The 18,669-nt window shown below is 52.9% G+C and overlaps 1 protein-coding gene across 9 annotated transcripts in view; it reads left to right on the top strand.

Moving 5' to 3' along the window:
- The first annotated feature begins 730 nt into the window (after window positions 1-730).
- ACACA (acetyl-CoA carboxylase alpha) overlaps window positions 731-18,669 on the top strand; it is a 101,656-nt gene continuing 83,717 nt past the window's right edge. For 2 of the 9 annotated variants that reach the window (XM_053995985.1, XM_053995984.1), the window contains exons 1-8: window positions 731-782; window positions 1,805-1,908; window positions 5,066-5,112; window positions 5,793-6,045; window positions 16,464-16,596; window positions 17,154-17,292; window positions 18,038-18,147; window positions 18,562-18,643. In XM_053995985.1, the coding sequence (XP_053851960.1) occupies window positions 5,819-6,045; window positions 16,464-16,596; window positions 17,154-17,292; window positions 18,038-18,147; window positions 18,562-18,643 (691 nt within the window). In that variant the 5' untranslated portion in view covers window positions 731-782; window positions 1,805-1,908; window positions 5,066-5,112; window positions 5,793-5,818. Of the gene's footprint in view, window positions 783-1,804; window positions 1,909-2,216; window positions 2,298-5,065; window positions 5,113-5,792; window positions 6,046-13,765; window positions 13,942-16,463; window positions 16,597-17,153; window positions 17,293-18,037; window positions 18,148-18,561; window positions 18,644-18,669 lie in introns of those variants that run through there. The other 7 variants (XM_053995978.1, XM_053995977.1, XM_053995979.1 and 4 more) reach the window with 6 other exon arrangements.

Raw genomic sequence — 18,669 nt, 5'->3', positions numbered from 1 at the left:
GGCCGGCCCGGCCCTCTCGGAGGGCTTCCCTCCCAGGAGCGGTGCTCCCGTCCCGGCGGTCCCGGGATTCCCGGCTGTCCCGGGGGTCCCGGCTGTCCCAGGTGTCCCGGGGTCACGGGGGATCCCGGCAGCCTAGGCTGTCCCGGCTGTCCCGGGGGTCCCGGGTGTCTCGGCGCTCCCGGGGGTCTCGGGGGTCCCAGGTGTCCTAGGGGCCCTGGCGGTCCCGGGGGTCCCGGGGATCCCAGGTGGTCCGGCTGTCCCGGGGATCCCAGGTGTCCTAGGGGGCCGGCGGTCCCGGGGGTCCCGGGGATCCCAGGTATCCCGGCGGTCCCGGGGATCGCGGGGGTCCCGGGGATCCCAGGTGTCCCGGGGGTCCCAGGTGTCCCGGGGGTCCCGGCGGTCTCGGGGGTCCCGGGGTCCCAGGTGTCCCGGGGGTCCCGGCGGTCTCGGGGGTCCCGGGGATCGCGGGTTCGAGCCCGGGCTCGGCCCCGCCCGGCGCTCAGACCACGGGCATCGCCCCACGAGCCCCGCCCCCGCCGCGCCTCCCCATTGGTCACGCCCCCCGCCGCGGCCCGGGCGGCAGCCAATGGGAGCGGCGCGGGGGCGGGGCGCGCGCGGGGCGGGGCGCGCGCGGGGCCCGACCCGAGGTAACCCCGATCACACCACCGGGGGGGCGGTGCGGGGGCGGGGCCGCGCGGGGCGCGGGGCGGGGCCGGGGCGGGGCCGCGCGGGGAGCGCCAGGCCGGGGGCCCGCGGCGCCTCCGCTGCACCGGCACCGTGAGGTGAGGGCGGGGCCGCGCCGGGACAGCGCCGGGGCAGCGCGGGGGGCTCGCGGCACCGGGCTGGGCTGGGCTGGGCTGGGCTGGGCGGGGCCGGCCGCGCCATGCCGTGCCGGGCGGGCGGGACCCGGCCGGGCGCCGCGCCGGCGGGAGGCGGCCGGGCCGTGCCGTGCCATGCCGAGCCGTGCCGTGATGGCGGCACGCCGAGCCCAGCCGGGGACGGGCGGGGGTCTCCCGGGCCGGAGCCGCCCCTGCCCGCCGCAGGAGCCGCCGCCCGGTTCCCTGCCGGTACCACGCGCTCCGTCCGCGCCAGCGCGGGCGGCGGTGCCGCCGGTCCCGTCGCTCGCGTGGCCTCGGCGGTTCCCCGGTACCCTGGAGGAGCAGCACGTGGGCGGCACCGAGCGCCCCGCGGCTGGAGCCCGGGGCATCCCTCCTCCATCTCATCCTTCTGCTGTCCCCGGCGGGAATTTCGGCTTCCTGGGGAACAGTTTGGGTCTGGTTCTGCGAGCAGCCCTGGGATGCTCAAAACCGGTGGAGTTTTAAAAGCAGATTGGCAGGGAAAAACCAAATTGTTGTTCTTGCCCTTCCGTTCTCCTAAATATTCTTGAAGAAGTTTGAAATGAGAAGAAGTACTGTGTTAGAAAGTGTCTGAAGCGTGAGTGGAGTCTGTTCCAGTTTAGCAGGCAGGAAATATTCAGCAAACTGTTTAAGTGATGCCAAAATCTCTCAAAGACAGTGGGATTCAGACAGTCTCGAGTGTTTCAGCAAACTGGGATAGCTGTAAATACAGTCTCTGACTTTGGTCTCTAGAGGTTTGGGCTGGATAATGGGAAACAGTTCTTCCCTGCAGGATGCTGGGCACTGCCCAGGCTCCCCAGGGCTCCAGGAATGTTTGGACACTGCTCCAGGGGTGCCCAGGGTGGGATTTTGGGGTGTCTGTGCAGGGCTGGGAGCTGGACTGGATGATCCCTGTGGGTCCCTTCCAGCTCAGGATGTTCCGTGATTTTTTCATTCTGCATCCACAGGTGGAAAGTTCTAGGCAGTTGTTTTTCTCCTAATATCCAGCCTAACCCTGCCCTGGCACAGCTCCAGCTGCTCCTTCGGGTCACAGGGAGCAGAAATCCCCCCGGTGAGTGTCCCCTCAGTCTCCTCCAGCTGAACAAACCCTCAGCTGCTCCTCGTGAGGCCCCTCCAGACCCTTCCCCATGCTGGTGTCCCTTCTTCGGGCACTCTCCAGCAGCTTTGGCTCTTTCTCCGCCCCAGCAGTGGATGTGGGGCTGCTGAGGAGCCTCTGGTGCAGCAGCTCTGGGGGTGTTTGGTTCTCTTTTGGGCCGGGGATGAGGCAATGCCCAATGATTAACCAGGAGGCAGGCTCAGGTGGGGCAGGCTCAGTGCTGCCGTGGGGGCGTTAAAACGGCGTGGCCAGGGAGGCACGGAGGGTGTTCAGAGCTGGGGACCCTCTGTGCAGCAACCTCCCTTCTCTCCCGAGCTGGAACTCCCCCCCCAGCCCTGGTACAGGTGAGCACGCTCGTGGCTTTTACTCTATTTTAATTTGGTTTTGCCTTTCTTGCTCCGTTGTTTCCCGTGCTTCTCCACGGATTTGTGCGAGAGCACAAATCCATTTCATCACTTTAAAGTGGTTCGCACTGATCAGCAGTGCCACAGCTCTAATCAGGAGACATTTGAATACATCTGGTTTTATTAATTTCCTTTTCATGTACCGTATCAATATGGTAAAAGCGTTACTCTGATTCTTTGAAAGAGCCCACTGAAATACTGATGTTCTCTTCAGTTGTGGATTTGTCTTTGGAATGGGGTGCTTTAGAGAAAAATAGGAAACTTTAATTTCCACCTGTTGTTGCACGAGTTTCATGCCTGGGTGTATTTTACAGTATTAAAAGTGATTTTAAAGTGAAGCTTTTAAAGTCTGGTGTTCTCACAAGCGCATTTCATGGTCAAGCCAAAGATGTGACTAATGGTAGCAGCAGAGCTGGGCAGGAGTGAAGTGGGGTTTTGTTTTGCCTCAGGCAAAACCAGGCACTTTCTGGGTTTGGGCTGCAGAGTTTTGGACACGATTTGGGGTTTTAAATGCCTGGGCACCTGCTGGGAGCTGATTTCCCTGGGAGGAGGGAGCCCAGCAAGGCTCAGTCTGGGTAGATCCAGCTGTGCCTAAAAGTGTTCCTGCATCCTCAGTGCTGTTACCTGGCCTTGCATCACCACAGGACTGAGCTCTCAGTCTTCATCCTTCCACCAGCTGCAGGTTTTTCTCAGTCTCTGCAGAAGTTACCTGTTGGACAGGCTGCTGGCACCTGCAGAAGGGAGCGTGGGGGCTGTGTGAGGATCTGTATGATTTTGGGTTGTGGGGTCTAGTTCAGCATTATTGAGATGAACACTACACGTGCAGTGCTTCGTGGCACGTGTAGTGTTTATCTTGGTGCTCAGCTGAATTCGAGGTGCTTGTGTAAAAATGGAGCTGTGGCAGTTGCATTTCACAGAGCCAATACAATATGCAGAAGTGCATAAATATATTTCTTTATTTATATGTATAGTATAGCTCTTTATTTGTATATATGCAACATACCTCTGTGTTTACATATATCTATATGTGTATAGATAGTACAAGTATATTTATAAAATTTACCTATGGGTATAGATAACATAAGTGTATTTTTGTGTATGTCATACAGCTCTATATTTATACAGAATTCACCTCTGCAGTTGTATATATATAAAATTTACCCTTATATTTCTGTATGTGCAATATACCCGTGTACAGTGCACAGCCTTGTGCATTTCACTCACAGCACTGAAATCCAGAGCCTTCAGTGAGGAGATCTCTGAGAAAGTCCCTGTGTAATTTAGCCCCAGACAATGCTGAAATTAATTTAAATATGAACGAGGACTCTCGGTGTGCTGAGAACAAGCCAAGCTTATCACTCCAGCACAACGCTGATTGCACAACCCCAGCAGAACTCCTGCCTGTGGGACTGGCTCCCAGGGTTTGGAAGTGCCTTGGGAAGTGGACCTGAGTGGGGTTTCATGGATAACAACTGGGTTTTTTGGGAGCTGAATTGGACAAACAAGGTGTTGGAGTGAAGTTGTGTGAGCGTGGCAGTGCCTGGCCTCGAGTGGATTGTTTCTCATGGAACACCTCCCTTCCTGTTCCTCATCTTCCCCAAAAAAAAAAAATCCTTGAAACTTGCTTATTAATATATTAGTTATTGAAATTAGACAATGTTTTCTTCAATGAAGTGAGGTTGAAGTTAGCTTGGCTGCATCCCAGCCTCTTTGGCGCTGGTGGTTGTGCCAACAGTAAATCTGTCTGCATGAAAAACTTTAGGAGAGATCTGGTGCCAGGATAAATATCCATGTAAATACTGTCTGCATCTTTGTATGCAACAAACAAAATTGGATTTGTGCTGCCTGAGCACCTCAGCTGAAGGAATCTCCTTGCATGGTTTAGCTTGCACATCGCAGGTGGACAGGGAAACTTCCTGGTCATGCTTCCCCTTCTCATCTCTACCCTCAAAAAAGATTATTTTTAATGCTTTTAATGTCCATGTCAGACAGATATTTGTGGCTTTTCAGTTGTAAAATGGTTAATGATGCCTCTGTCAAATTAAGTGCCCGTGGCCACAGGGCAACTGGAGTTTGTGGGAGGAGTGATGTCAACATGGGATTTGATCTAAATAATTCAGTCGGGTACATCCGTGGCAAAAGTGCATGAGCCAGTTGGATGAGTTCTTAGTTCTGTCACTGATGGAAAGCAGGAGGGTGGTGTTCAGGGATTGCTCTGGCTATAAGTGCTCGTCTGGGCCCTCATGAGGGTGTCCCATCTGTGTGGCTCCATGGGCCAGGTTGAGAGGGGCCGCGTTCCCGTCGGGCTGACGGTGCTGCATCCGTGGGCTCGGCCTAGCGGGGCTGTAATTACCTGATGAGCTATTCACTCCTTGGGGTTCAGCTGGAATCAGCCAGCAGGTGCAGAAGGTGGCAGAAAAGGTTTGCTATGAGTAGGTAGTGCTGGCACAACCCGTTGCTCCTGGCAGGCGGGACGGTCAGGTCTCTTGGAAAAGTCCAGAAGGACGGACCCGCAGGAGGTGCCACGGCTGGACTTGGGCACTGCAGGTTTAGCTCCTGGGTTAATCTGTACCTGGAGCAAGCAAGCCAGCCCCTGGTGTGCCTCTGGCTTTTTTCGGGATGGTTTTGATGGTGTAAACAGGAAAACACACGTGGAATATGCTTCATTATAACCCTAATGTTTACTTCCTAATTCTTTTCTTTTCCAGTTCGTTTTGGAAGTGGCTCAGTGCTCAGATTGCACGGATATCAGGAGGTTAGTGCACTCCTTGTTTCCTAATGATGTGTTTCCAGCTGGGTGTAGGTGTCATGGAAGTGCAGCAAAGTCAGGCAGAGCAGGGGGTATCAGATGTTTATTCCCCACCCCACCTTTGTGCTGTGGGGTGTTCCTTTGTTTTCCACATCTCTCATGGCTCGCTCTCTGTTGAAATTATTTTTTTGACTTTTAAGAATATACTTTCATTCCCTGCTGGAATACTGGATCAGACCCATCCCTGGAAGTGTCCAAGGCCAGGAGCAGCCTGGACTGGTGGAAGGTGTCCCTGCCCATAGCAGGGGATGGGATGAGAGGAGATTTAAGGTCCCTTCCAACCCAAACCAGTCAGGGATTCTCTGATCCTGTGAATTTTGATACTCGCAGTCCCCTACCTTTGTCTATAGGTTTTGGGCCTGGTGTGTGGGGTTATTTTGGTGGAATTTTTTTTTTTTTTTTTCCTTTGAGTGACTCCTGCAGCTTTGTGTGAGGTGGGAGGTTCTGCAGCTTGTGAATCTCTTGTTCAAGCAGGGAAGTCAGCGCCTAGAGCAGAGCTGTTTTTGATCCCGGACTCAGGGTTCAGCACCGACCTTTTAACATTGCATTTCCCATCAGTGAGCCTTGCTCTGCCCTCCAGGGGCAGGCGTTCACCTGGGGGTTTGGTTTTGTCCTTCCTTTTGCAGTGTTGAGAGCCCAGTTTGGGGAAGCCATGGAGGAGTCTTCCGAAGCCAGCAAAGCCGCGGACGCGAACGCTCATTCGCGCTTCATCATCGGCTCCGTGTCCGAGGACAACTCGGAGGATGAGACCAGCTCCTTGGTGAAGCTGGACCTGCTGGAGGAGAAGGAGAGGTCTTTGTCACCTGCGTCCGTCTGCTCCGATTCCCTCTCGGACCTGGGGCTTCCCAACGCTCAGGATGGCCCGGCCAGCCACATGAGGTATGGAGAAATACTTAAATAGAAGTTCTTCGTTAAATAAAATAGCTAATAAAAGTTCTCCAGTCTTTTTACCCTGACGATTCCAAAGATAATCCAAAGGTTCAGCTTTATACCCGTGTTTGGCTTCAAGTGTTTTTGTTGTGCCAAGACTTGCTTTGGCATTCTATTTCTAAATGACCTCTTGTATGCTTATCTGTATCAAACCCTTCCGTTTTCCTTTGCTTTTAGTGAAATATTTGTGCCTAAGTTCCTTAAGCACCTTGCCTGTCTTGTCCTGGCTTTTGGAAAATGGAAGTGTCTTCACTGAGATATTTCAAGTTTTCACCTGTGTGTGGTTTTGCTGGGCCATGTTTGTTGAGAGCAAGAACAATATTTGCTTATTTTGTCCTTGCATGGGATTTGCTGCTTTCAGTGTAGCCAGAGAATTGGCAGTGGGTAGGATCAGTGGCTCCATACTAGGGAGTTTTCTGGTTTGGACAGGGAAAATGGTGATGGTTGTAGTAAAGACTGGAGTCCTGCAATGTGGTGATAAACCAAGATTTAACGAGGTTGCTGCTGCCTGAGCTCAGGGTTGGTCTCAGGGCTGCCCCACTCGTGATTCTCTGTGAATGAGCCATCAGCTGGGCTTTTGGGGTCGTGGTGATGGTGTTTCCTTGTCCAAAGGCCCCTTTATTTTTCCAGTAGTGGGATGTGCCTGTTGGATTTTCCCTGTTGTACTCTGGGCACTTCTCATGTGCAGATCAGTTTCTCGGGGCCTGGTCAGTCTGGCTTCACTCTCCTGTGTATCCTTCATTTGTTTGCCATATTCCAGGAGGTCTGCTCTTTCTGCCTGTGCCTTCCCATTCCAGGAACACCCAGGACAGTGTGGATCCCACTCCAGTTTTTACTGGACAATCCCTCACTGCCTTTGCTTTGTTGCTTTTGAAGGAATGCTTGATTCCAGAGGTAGATATTTACCCAACCAGCTAATCCTTGTCCTTGTGTTTTACTGGTTTCTCTGCTTGTGCAGGCTAAGGAATTGTAATCTCTCCTTTTTTTGGTGTTTCCCTTCCCATTTCAGGGAGAAGCCTCTGGGAACACACAGTCCCAAACTCCCAGGTCGGGGCAGAAGGGGGACATTGCTCTGTGCTTGACAGAGCTGTCGTGGTCAGGCTGCTGGGCATGTTCAGCCAGCTGGCACTTGCACAACTGATGCAAAACCTTAAAGCAAATTTACAGAGGGTTGCCTTTCCAGAGCCTGCCAGTTGCAATGATTTGGCAGCAAAAAAGGTGAATTTGAAGCAGGAAACTGTAACTGTATATTCTATAGGAATGGAAGAAATTGGATGAGCACCTAACCACAAGTGTGTAAATGGACAATAGCAGAGCAAGGAACTTGTAGGACAGTGTCTGGCACCAGAGTGCAGTAGGTGTGCAACCTTGGGCACCTCTGTTGTAACCTGCTTACTTTGGCAGTCCCTCTGGGGAGCACTTGACTTTTGAGTTAAATTGGAGAGAAATGCCAATTCAAATAAAAAATTACAGCATTATGGGCTGTTTTCCTAAGATAAACTCAGATGGGTTGAAATACTTTTCAGGATGGTTGTCCCTTTCATCAGGAGATTTCTAAATCGTGTTTACAGATGGAGAAACTGAGGCAAAGACAACAGCAAAGACAAGTTCAACAACTTGCCTGGAGTCACTCCGTGACAGTCAGTTAATGGAACAGAGGTGCTCTTGCTTCCAGCTTCCTTTTGGTGCTCACAAAGGTACCACACTTTGTCAAGTGATAAAGGGGAATTCACAGGCAGCTCTGTACACTTTGACACGAGGTGCAGGTCCAAGGGTGCATATCTTCTGGAAGAAGTTGCCAAAAACCTTTCCATTTGCTGCTGATTTTCCCACAGGGTTTAAGCAGAGGTGGCTCGTGTTTGGGGTGAGGGGGCTTTGCTGCAGAGCAGTCCTCAGGGAGCAATTAGGATTAAAATGCAGGATTTACTCAGCTGCCAGAGGGTTTGTGCGGGCACGTTGGTGTGACCTTATTGATCTTGTGAAGTGTTTATGATGTTGCTAAAGACACTCTTGCTGGGACAGGTTGTGCACTCTGGGCTCTCCTGCCCCTGGAGGTCCACGGAGACCTTCAGGCGTGCCAGCTGGCTGCTGCTCTGGAGGGTTAAAAGTTAACTTTAAATTGCTGTGTGGATCATCAGTGCCCAAAATTTGGTGTGAGGGGACAGTGACCACGCAGAGTGAGTGTTCAGAGGGTCTTTGTTGCATTTTGCACCTTTCAGTAATAAACCCAAGCCTGCCAATTTTTTCTGCCTGTCTTGTCTCTGAGTTCAGAAGTTTCCATCAGCACTTCCAAGCAGTCCTGCTGGGATACAGTTTTCCTTGAAGCGAGCTGTTACAGAGTTGCTGTGCTCCTTTCTGAAGTTTAAGTGGCAGATGAAGTAAACTCCTCCATAAATGCCGCTTGGAAAGTACTTTGAGCCCATCTGTTTTGTTTAATAAATTGTTGTTGATTATTGCTAAATTTAATTTCTAGGTTCCGAGGCGGTATCTTGTATCAAATTCTTGTTTAAAATAGATCAAAACCTGGATGTCTTCTGGTATTTGTACATCAGGGCTCTGGTTTCATAAGCAGTGACATGGGTGCACAGAGTCACCTGACAATCCACTTGTATCAGCTGAAAGCCAAATTTTTGGATGGAGTTCAGCTGTTACCTCATATGAAACCCACAGAGTTTAGCTCCTTGCTCCGAACACTGGTTGGACTTCTCAGTGTCTCAGTAAATTATGGAGATGCTTAAGCAGAACTAATCATCTGCTAAAGGAAATTTGGCCAAATGCCTCAATTTTAGCCTGGACAGCAGTGGTTGAGCATGCCCAGCCTGGCACTGGGACAAGGTGCCTGCTTAGAAACCAGCCCTAGAGTGACTGCACAGAGCCCTGGGCGTAATGAAAGATCCTTTTGAGCCTCTTCTGAATCGAAAAAAAAATTCCTTTGCAGCCCAGCAGGTCGTGGCTGGGAGGTTGCACTGTGGAGCATTGATGCTGTGGAGCTGTTGGTGCTGCTGTGGTTTTGGCCCAGCTGTGGGCAGGGAGGCACAAATGTCCTGTGGGGTCTGCGGGGCCGCTGCCGCCTCCGGGGCTGCTCCACAAGGGATTTCTCCTCTGCTGCATGGAGTCCTCGCTGATCCAGGCTGTCTGCAGGGTCCTGATCCCCCTCTGGCTCTGCCTGTGCTGCCAGGTGGTGCTGGAGGTTCTGTGTGGGGTGATTTGTGAGGCAGGAACACCTTCCTCTATCCCAACCTGGATTCCAGGGATGGGGCAGCCACAGCTTCTCTGAGCAGCCCGTGCCAAGCCCTCACCACCCTCACAGGGAAGAATTTCTGCCTAATTTCTAATCTAAACCTGCCCTCCTTCAGCTTAAGGCCATGAACTTCAGCCACCTGGAGTGAAAAGTTGACTTCCTCCTCTCTCTGTTGAAAGAGAAGGAGGTGCTTTGGACTGCTGGCTGTACTGATAACGTGGGAATTCCACGTGGGAATGACAGCTCCTTCCTTCCCTGAAAGCTGCTCTGCTCCCTGAACAAACACACTGTATAGCCCTGCTTGCCTCTCAGAAGCTGTATTCTTATTTTGGTGTTATTTTACTCCCTTTAGCCTCAGGTAACAGAGGAAATGTCCTCTCTAAATCCAGTCATTTGTTGGGAGACTCTGCAGAGATTCCCTGGCTGAGACACCCAGCGTGACAGCATCTCCCACGTGCTCACTTACCTGATCCTTCTAACTGAGAGATAACCAAACTCTTACTCTGGCAAATTCAATGTGAGACTCCCCCACCTACCCCCAGCTGGTGTGGAAAGGTCCATTCTGGTGTTCCTGCAGATCAGATCTGTCCAGCACCTGGACTTTGCCAAAGAGCACGGCGAGGGCTCCCTGCCAGGGGCTCCAATTCCTCTCCACTCTGCTGCACAGCTATCTTGTGCTGCTGCTGCTGCTGCTGCTGTTGTTGTTCACTTTTATCTTGGTGCCAGGGCTTGACCTGGAGGGCTGTTTGCTGCTCCAGGAACATGTGGAGTTTTATACTTCATGAGGATGGAAAAGTAAAGTTCTTTTGGTACTTTGTCGGTTTAGGAACTGGGGTGTGGATTTTAATTTGGTTTAAACTTGGCTGTTTATTTGGATTGATGTTTGGATTCAGTGGGTGTTTTGAGTGTCAGGGTGTTGCTTTGGGACTTGCAAGGAAGCTCAGTGATTTGGGCTGTGTGTCCTGGGAATGGTCCTGTTCCCAATGGCAGGTAAACAGCCAGGTGTGTGGTTAGGAAAAGGAACTTCTGGCAAACTGTTGGCACTTGGTTATTTGGGAGGAAACCTGGCAGCTTGTACCCATTTGGGCTCTGTAAAAATTCCATCTTTAGGCTAAAGGCCTGCCTGGACTGGAATTCTGTGTTAGCATGGAAGGGAAGTTATTTGCCTGGAAGTGCAGAGAGGCCTGGTTTTGTTCTGTGCTGCATCCTTTATTTAATTCCCTGAAATCCTGAGGCTCAGTTCACTGTCAGAGCTGAGTCAAGTTTCATTTGTTTTGACCTCTAGGTGAAGCCCTGGTTTTGGCAGTGTCTGTGTTCAAGCCAATTCTGGCTCTTTAAAACATGGGCAGAACTGTCTTTGACAGGGTGCAGATTGCTGCCTCCTGGTGCCCGAGGCATGGGGAACCATTTATTCCAGCTGTGGAGTTCTGCACCCCTTGCTGGACAGCATTTCTGCTTGTTCCTCCCCTCTGCCTTCCTGTGAGATCAGATGCAAGGGCAGAGCTAAAACTGGAGCAGATCTTAGGGAGGCTTCAGCTGCCTGAGCCTTATGGCCCGGGTGGAATTGTATTCTCATCATACTTACAAAACACAGAGCCCAAATGGATGGGGAGAGCTTCCCTCTGCACACCCTTCCCAGGCCAGATCCAGAGGGAGACAATGCCCAGCCCTTTCTCTGGGGAGTGTGTGTGTGTGTGTGTGTGTGTGCTGCAGGCTGCTCCAGGCTGCCTTCCACCCGGGCCAGCTCATGCATCCCTGGAGCACACGGAGCCTCGCTGCAGCCCTGGCATGTGGCAGTGCTGGGATCACCTCCTGGCTGGGATGTGCCTCAGGTACGTGTCCCTCAGGAATGGCTTTTCCTGGGAAAAACGGCAGAGGAGCAGGCACAGCCTTTCCCTTTGTGTGCCAGCACCGAGCAGGGCTGGCTTCTGAGGGGTGGAGGGCTTTGGGGAGCCCTGCCTGCAGGAAATGAGCCCTGTGGGGTGTGTGTGTGTGTGTTGGGTGGGCAGCCCTGCATCCCTGACACATCCTTGTGCAGCTTCTTTTTTGTGGGGATGCTGCAGCAAACCGTGGCCATTGATTTCTCAGCAGCTAATTCAGCTGGCAGAGTATTTTTAACCAATGCTGAAGCTGCTCCTCTGGGTGTGCTCCTCCAGCAGCAAATCGTGGCCATTTCTCTCCCAGCAGTGGATTCAGCACAAGGCACAGGGAATGGTGGAAGGCACAGGGAATGGTTCTGACAGTGCCACATTAAGCTGTGTGTGTGGATTTGTTTCCTTGCAGCCACAATAGGCAGAGCCTGTTTGGACTGGGGGCTGCGGGTGGGGGTTTGGGGGAATGAATTAAATGGGGAATTTGTGGGGTACCTGATGGTTATTGGGCAGTTTGAGATGCTTTTCCAAGAGGAATAAAGGCAGGCAAGTGAGAGGCATTGAGTTCTGGGGTGGTACACCGTGTTGGGGTGTCCCTGTTGGTTAAACTCTGTTCTCTCTCAGGTCCCTGGGCTCTGCTGAGGTTTGTGAGCAGAGAGAGGCTGGCCTCACCCCACAGCGTGTCACTGTCCCTGTTCCCTGCTGGTCCCTGGGTGTGCCTGGGACTGGCAGCACGTGGCACTGCTGTGCCCTCACCCTGTCACCCTGTCACCTGTGCTGGCCTCAGCCCCCTGGCCCCGCAGGGAGGTAACCTCCTGTCACCTGCTTAACGTGGCACTTCTCCCCTGGGTACCCGTTCCTTTTCTGAGTGATCCCCTCCTGGCTGGCTGCATTTTGGGATTCTGTGCCCCAGATCAAAGCTGTGCTGCCTATGGCCCTCCACCAGGACAGACCCAAATATCCCCACATTTAAAAATTTCCAGCTGCTGTGCCTAGCTCAGTCCAGGCTTTACCATCAGGGCACTGCTGCAGTCACTGCCCTTCCTTATCCTGCCTCTACCCCCAGATTTGCAATTTAGTCTCTGTGTGTGCTGGGCTAGGAGTTTGACTTTGCTGATCCTTGTGGGTCCCTTCCATCTCAGGATGTTCCATGGTTCTGGTGCTGAGTAAACATCCTTCCTTTCTCCAGTGATGTTTCTGGAGCCTGCCATGCTGTAATGCTCTTGCTGGCAGGAGATTTATTCTTCCAGCACACACAGTGATCTCCTCTCCATCTCCTAGCTGGGAAACGGGCACAGAAAACTGAAGTGACGTGTCCAGGGTCTCCCAGCTCCCAGGCTGGTGTCCAGTTCGACCTGCCAGTGTGTCTGTGTGCCTGCACAAGCTGCCTGTGACATTCCTCTCTGCAGCCCTGCAGGCTCTGTCCCTGTCACCTCCCCATTCCTCCTGACAGTCCCACATTAAATCCTACAAATGGACCGAACCCCTGGGGTCACAGAGCCCTGGCTGAGCCCGCAGCTGGGGGTGTGCTCACCTGGGCAGGGTCCCCGTGGGTGCTGCATCCCTGTGGGGTGGTTTATCCCCGTGGGTGCTGCATCCCCGTGGGGTTCTGCATCTCCGGGGGTGGTTTATCCCCATGGGTGCTGCATCTTCGGGGGTGGTTTATCCCCATGTGTGCTGCATCCCTGGGGGTGGTTTATCCCCGTGGGTGCTGCATCCCCGTGGAGCGCTGCATCCCTGTGGGCGTTGCATCCCCGGGGCTGGTTTATCCCCGTGGGTGCTGCATCCCCGGGGCTGGTTTATCCCCGTGGGTGCTGCATCCCCGGGGCTGGTTTATCCCCGTGGGTGCTGGATCCCCGGGGCTGGTTTATCCCCGTGGGTGCTGCATCCCCGGGGCTGGTTTATCCCCGTGGGTGCTGGATCCCCGTGGGTGGTTTATCCCCGTGGGTGCTGCATCCCCGGGGCTGGTTTATCCCCATGGGGTGCTGCATCTCCGGGGGTGGTTTATCCCCGTGGGGTGCTGCATCCCCGTGGGGTGTTTTATCCCTGTGGGCGCTGCATTCCCATAGGGTGCTGCATCCCCGTGGGGTGCTGGATCCCTGTGGGCGTTGCATCCCCGGGGCTGGTTTATCCCCGTGGGTGGTTTATCCCCGTGGGTGCTGCATCCCCGTGGGTGGTTTATCCCCGTGGGTGCTGCATCCCCGGGGGTGGTTTATCCCCGTGGGTGCTGCATCCCCGTGGGTGCTGGATCCCCGGGGCTGGTTTATCCCCGTGGGTGCTGCATCCCCGTGGGCGCTGCTGGAGGACGTGGGGGGCTGTGCCGCCCGTTCCCAGCGTGGCCCCGGTGTGGGAGCTCGCCCCGCGGCTCGGAGCAGCCGCGTTCGGGCTCCTTACGTAACCTGTGGCTGCCGCCGCTGTCCCTTCGCCGATCAGCTGCTCCGCTGACGACAGGGGAGGCTGGTCCCCTCTGCCGCGTCACCACGGGGGTGGCACGGCCGTGGGGGGAGCCGGGGACAAAGGTTATGGGATTCGGAGCAGCCGGGGATGTGCCCTGCTTGGAGGAGAAGCCGCGGGAGGCTCTCGGCCGCGTCTCCTTGAGCTGCAGAGCTGGCAGGACTGAGAGCTGCGAGCCCGGAATCCCGTCATTCCCGAAATCCACTCATTGCTGCCCTCGCACAGCATGGAGGATTCTGCAGAGCAGAGTCAGGAGATGAGGTACCACATGCTGCAGAGGTAAGAATCACAGATCTGCCTGTCCCGCCCTGCCTGGGCTCTGTGCTGGAGATGCTCTCTGAGCTTTTGGTGTTCATTTTATCCTCCTGGGCTCTCCGTGCACGCAGCCTGTGACAAAAGTGCCAGGGTGCAGCTCAGCTGGGGCATCAGGGTTCTTCCAGTTGGAGGTTCTGCACAACTTCTACCCCCTGTGAGCCCTGAAGGGTAGAAAAGCATTTTGAAAACATGGCAGTTGTGAGCAGGTGATAAATAGGGATGGCAGTCACTAACTCAGCATTTATTCTGTTCTGTTTAGAGCTTCGTGCTTTCTTCCTTCCTGTCCAGCTTCTACCTCATCTTATCCTGAAAAAAAAAAAAAAACAAAAACAACCCAACTCTTCTGTTTTGATTGCAGTGTGCAGCCTGTGATTATTGATAAATAAACTTGATGTTCTTGGCAAGCTCACAAATCAAACTGTAGTTGTTTATGTCCAAATGTTTGTTGCAACATGGATGATGAACCTCAGGCTCTATTGATATTTTGCCTGTAGCAGTATCTTTGTGTGTAGTAATTTCTTGGTGGGACAGTTCCTATTTAAACACATTCACAATTTCTCACCTTGGAATTTTTATTTCTTCTCCTTTTTGTTGAGACTGCTCTCAGTAAACCTGTAATGCATAAACCTCTCTGACTCCTTGGACTGTGCTCCTTCCTTGCCAGGAAGACTCTGATCCCCTAAATGCACAAAGTTAGTAGAAATTCAGCCTTAACTACACCTTTGCTCTCTTTCCTGCCTGTTGGCTCCTGTCCTTGTGTTCCTAGGCTGAGTTCATGGGAGTGTGAGAACTTTTAGGGACAGTTCTAAGTTTGGTGACAATGTCTGGAAGTGCAGCTGAGTGGAAGAAGGGAAAGTAGGAGGGGATGAACCTGTGCACACAGAGCTTGTTCTTTGCCTTTCTCTGGCTGTCAGCTCTTCTCTGAGATAAGATACTCACCTGGATGGAGTTGCTGTGACCTGGCACAGCCATTCCCGTGTCCCAGAGTGTCACTGGGAGGGACAGCATTGCTCTGTGGTGTCACTGTGCTCCTGCTGAAGTGCTGAGGAGGGTCTGTGTTCCATGTGGGGGAATCTTCGTGGCCATAAGGTGTTCCTGATGGTACGTCAGGGGGAATCCCTATGCTCCCTGTCAGGCTGTGGCCCGGCCCCTGGAGCAGCAGCTCATTCCAGCAGGGATGCTCCAGCCCTGCCCTGGGGCAGGGGACCTCCAGGAGCACCTCTGGGGCTCCCTGGCCTTGGTGGCTGTGATGGCAAAAGGAAATCTGTGCCTTGGCTTCTCCTGCTGTTGGTTTTCCCTTCGTGCCCTCCCCCAGCAGCTCTCTCTGCATCCCGTGCCGTTCCCAGTGGAGTTGCTCAATGGAGCAGCCCTTCAGCAGCTGATTAGGGCAGAGGTTCCATCCAGAGGGCTCCTGGGCACAGGGCTGCCAGTGACCAGCACCGACCCCTTGGTGCTCCTGGGGCTTTCCAAAGCCCTGAGCTGAGCTTCTCAAATCTTCCTTCCTGCAGAAGGGGTCTGTGGTGCTGCCAGTGCCAGGGGAAGGAAGGGCTTCCCTGTGCTCCTTGGGGAGGGAAACTCTTAGGGAAAGCACAGTAACTACAGCAAAAACAAGTGAACTGTGGGCTGAGCAGAGAGGGGAAGCTTCAGTGCCTGTGAAATAAGAAGTGTCTCATTAATTCCCTAATTTCCAGTCGTGCTGCACCATGGCAGGCGCTGGGTGTGAGGAGCAGCTCTGTGCTTTCCCCTGGAATTTCCTCACACAGACTCAGCTTTGTAAACTCTGGCAAATCAAAGCCAAAGGGTGATTTATCCCTGTGTTGTTGCTGTGGAAGCTGAAGCAGAGGGAGGGGAAGTGGCTGTGCCATTCCCACACAGAAGAGCTGGGGCAGGGCACGGGGTTGGTCTTGGCAGGCACAAAATTGACTTTCTGTGTTTGTAGTAGGAGTAACATGATTAATTTGTCCTCTGGCTCTCAGAGCTTTTGAGGAAGATATTAACGACTGGATAGTGGAGAACTCTTGGAAAATGATTTCCATAGCCAGTGTGAGTCTCTCATTTGCACCTGGAAATAAATTTGTTGTGCTTCCCAAGAGGATTTCCGTACAGAACCTGATCTTTGCAGCTTGTTTTGCCAAAGCCAGAAATCACTGTTGTTTCCAGCTTCTCTAGATGGATTGAAAGCAATCTGGTGGAGCACTGTTGTTCTGTGTTGGGCAGCAACACACAGCAGACCTCATTTTACCTATTTATATTTTGGCATAGCTGGAATTTTTTCCAGATAACCTGAAACTTTTGGAAATCACTGAAAAGTAGTTTAAAAGGAGTCATCCCTGTAAAACCGAGGCCATGAGGGTCTGGAGGCAAGGAGAGATTCTGCTTGTCTGACTGGGGAGTGTGGCCAAAGAGAACTTTCCCATTATTGACACACTTTCTTTTGCTGGTGTCCAGCTGTCCTGACTGTTGTCTGTGTCTCCCCATCTCCTCAGGCCCAGCATGTCTGGTTTGCACCTTGTCAAGCAAGGCCGGGACAGGAAGAAGGTGGATGTGCAGCGAGATTTCACCGTGGCCTCTCCAGCAGAGTTTGTTACTCGTTTTGGAGGCAATAAAGTTATTGAAAAGGTAACTCCCTGACCTGTTTTAGCATATTACAGCTCCTCTCTGCAGCTCTGACTTGCCTCTCTCTAAGGCTGGACGTTGCAGGTATCAAATGACTAATATTTCTGGGCTTGGAAGTCGTGCTTCTGCCTGGAATCATTGTCTTTCCTTTTTCTGTGTGATAAACAAACATCTGAATATTTTAGCATAAAGTAATAAGAAAAAAAGATGTGAGTGAGCCAGAGCACTTCTGCTGATACAGAAGGATTTATAGACAGAAAAAGCAAAAGTAAACTGGAAAAACACTAAGAAATGTATTTAAACATGATTAATGATTTGATTTGAGCCCTTCTGCTCTTTAATCCAACCAAGGCATAACACATTAAAATTTTATGGTGAAACAAGAGCTGCTCTCTGAGCTGACAGATGGGCCATGAGCTGGATGCTGGCTAAAAAAAAACTGCACAGCCCCAAACTGAGCAAAGAATCTGTGGAGGGGGGGGGAGGAAATCATCTTTTATGATTGCTGATGGTTTTGTGCTATTTAGACTTTATTTCATCCCAGCTTCTAATGCACCCAGGTCCTGATAGCAAATAATGGCATTGCAGCAGTGAAGTGCATGAGGTCCATCCGGCGCTGGTCCTACGAGATGTTCAGGAACGAGAGGGCCATCAGGTTCGTGGTCATGGTCACCCCTGAGGACCTGAAAGCCAATGCAGGTGAGCTGGGGAGCTGGGGAAGGGTCACAGCCTTCTCCTTGCACAGCCCCGGGGATGCAGGGAGGGGAATGACCTCCTGGTCATTTGCTGGGTCCAGCTCTGGGCCCTCAGTTTGGGAAGGACGTTGAGATGCCTGAGTGCATCCAGAGGAGGCAACGAGGCTGGTGAGGGGCTGGGAACACAAACCCTGTGAGGAACGTTTGAAGGAGCTGGGGTTGTTCAGCCTGGAGAAGAGGAGGCTCAGAGGTGACCTCATTGCTCTCCACAAGTCCCTGAAGGGAGGTGCAGACAGGTGGGGTCGGTCTCTTCCACCAGGCAGCACTGACAGAACAAGGGGACACAGCCTCAAGCTACGTCAGGGGAGGTACAGGTTGGATATTAGGAAAAAATTCTTCAGCAAAAGAATAATAAAGCACTGGAATTGTCTTCCCAGGGAGGTGGTGGAATCACCATCTCTGGATGTGTTTAAAGAAAGACTGGACGTGGCACTTGGTGCTACAGTCTGGTTGAGGTGTTGGGGCATGGGTTGGACTCGATGATCTTGGAGGTCTCTTCCAACCTCATTGCTCTGTGGTTCTGTGGTGTGTCAGTACTGGGGTGTTCTGGAGCAGGCCAGTGCTTCCTGGAGTCAGCCCTGTGAGGAGCAGCTGAGGGAGCTGGGAGGGCTCAGCCTGGGGGAAAGGAGAACTTTAGAGCAAGTCCTGCTGTCAGATTTGCAGCCCAAATGGAACCTCTGTGTTTGCAGAGTACATTAAAATGGCAGATCACTACGTGCCCGTCCCTGGAGGACCCAACAACAACAACTATGCAAACGTGGAGCTCATCCTGGACATTGCCAAGAGGATCCCAGTGCAGGTGAGAAGTGTCACAGACACTGAGCAATCTTGTGTCCTTCAGGAAGGAGCTGTGCCTGGGGGAGCAAGGCAGGACAAAGAAACTGGAATTCCAAACCAAATGAGCACCCAGAGCAGGGCAGCCCAGCCCAGTGACAGGGCAGTGGCTGTCCCAGTGTGAATATCTGCAGGAGAGGGAGGTTCCCTGCAGCCTTGCACTTCCCTGCACCCAGCTCCTCCTCAGCCTGCTTGCACTTGTCTGCAAGGTGCAAGCCATCCTTTAAATCCAGCACACCCTGTAGCTCAGAGGCTCCTGGGTGTTCTCAGGCTGTTTTCCATGAGGAAGAGAAAGGCTCGGAGTGTTTGCGTGTGTCTGTTTCTGCTGGCTTGCTTGCTTTATTCAAACAAAGAGCAAATTGTTTCTTTTCTCCTGCAGGCTGTGTGGGCTGGCTGGGGCCATGCATCAGAGAACCCCAAACTGCCAGAACTGCTCCACAAAAACGGGATTGCTTTCATGGGTGAGGAGATGCACTGCTTGTCTGAT

This window comes from Vidua macroura, chromosome 20, assembly GCF_024509145.1.
Source record: "Vidua macroura isolate BioBank_ID:100142 chromosome 20, ASM2450914v1, whole genome shotgun sequence".
In the NCBI taxonomy this organism is placed as follows: Eukaryota; Metazoa; Chordata; class Aves; order Passeriformes; family Viduidae; genus Vidua; species Vidua macroura.
Note: the sequence above shows the minus strand (reverse complement) of the source record. Positions and strands in the feature narration are given on the sequence as shown.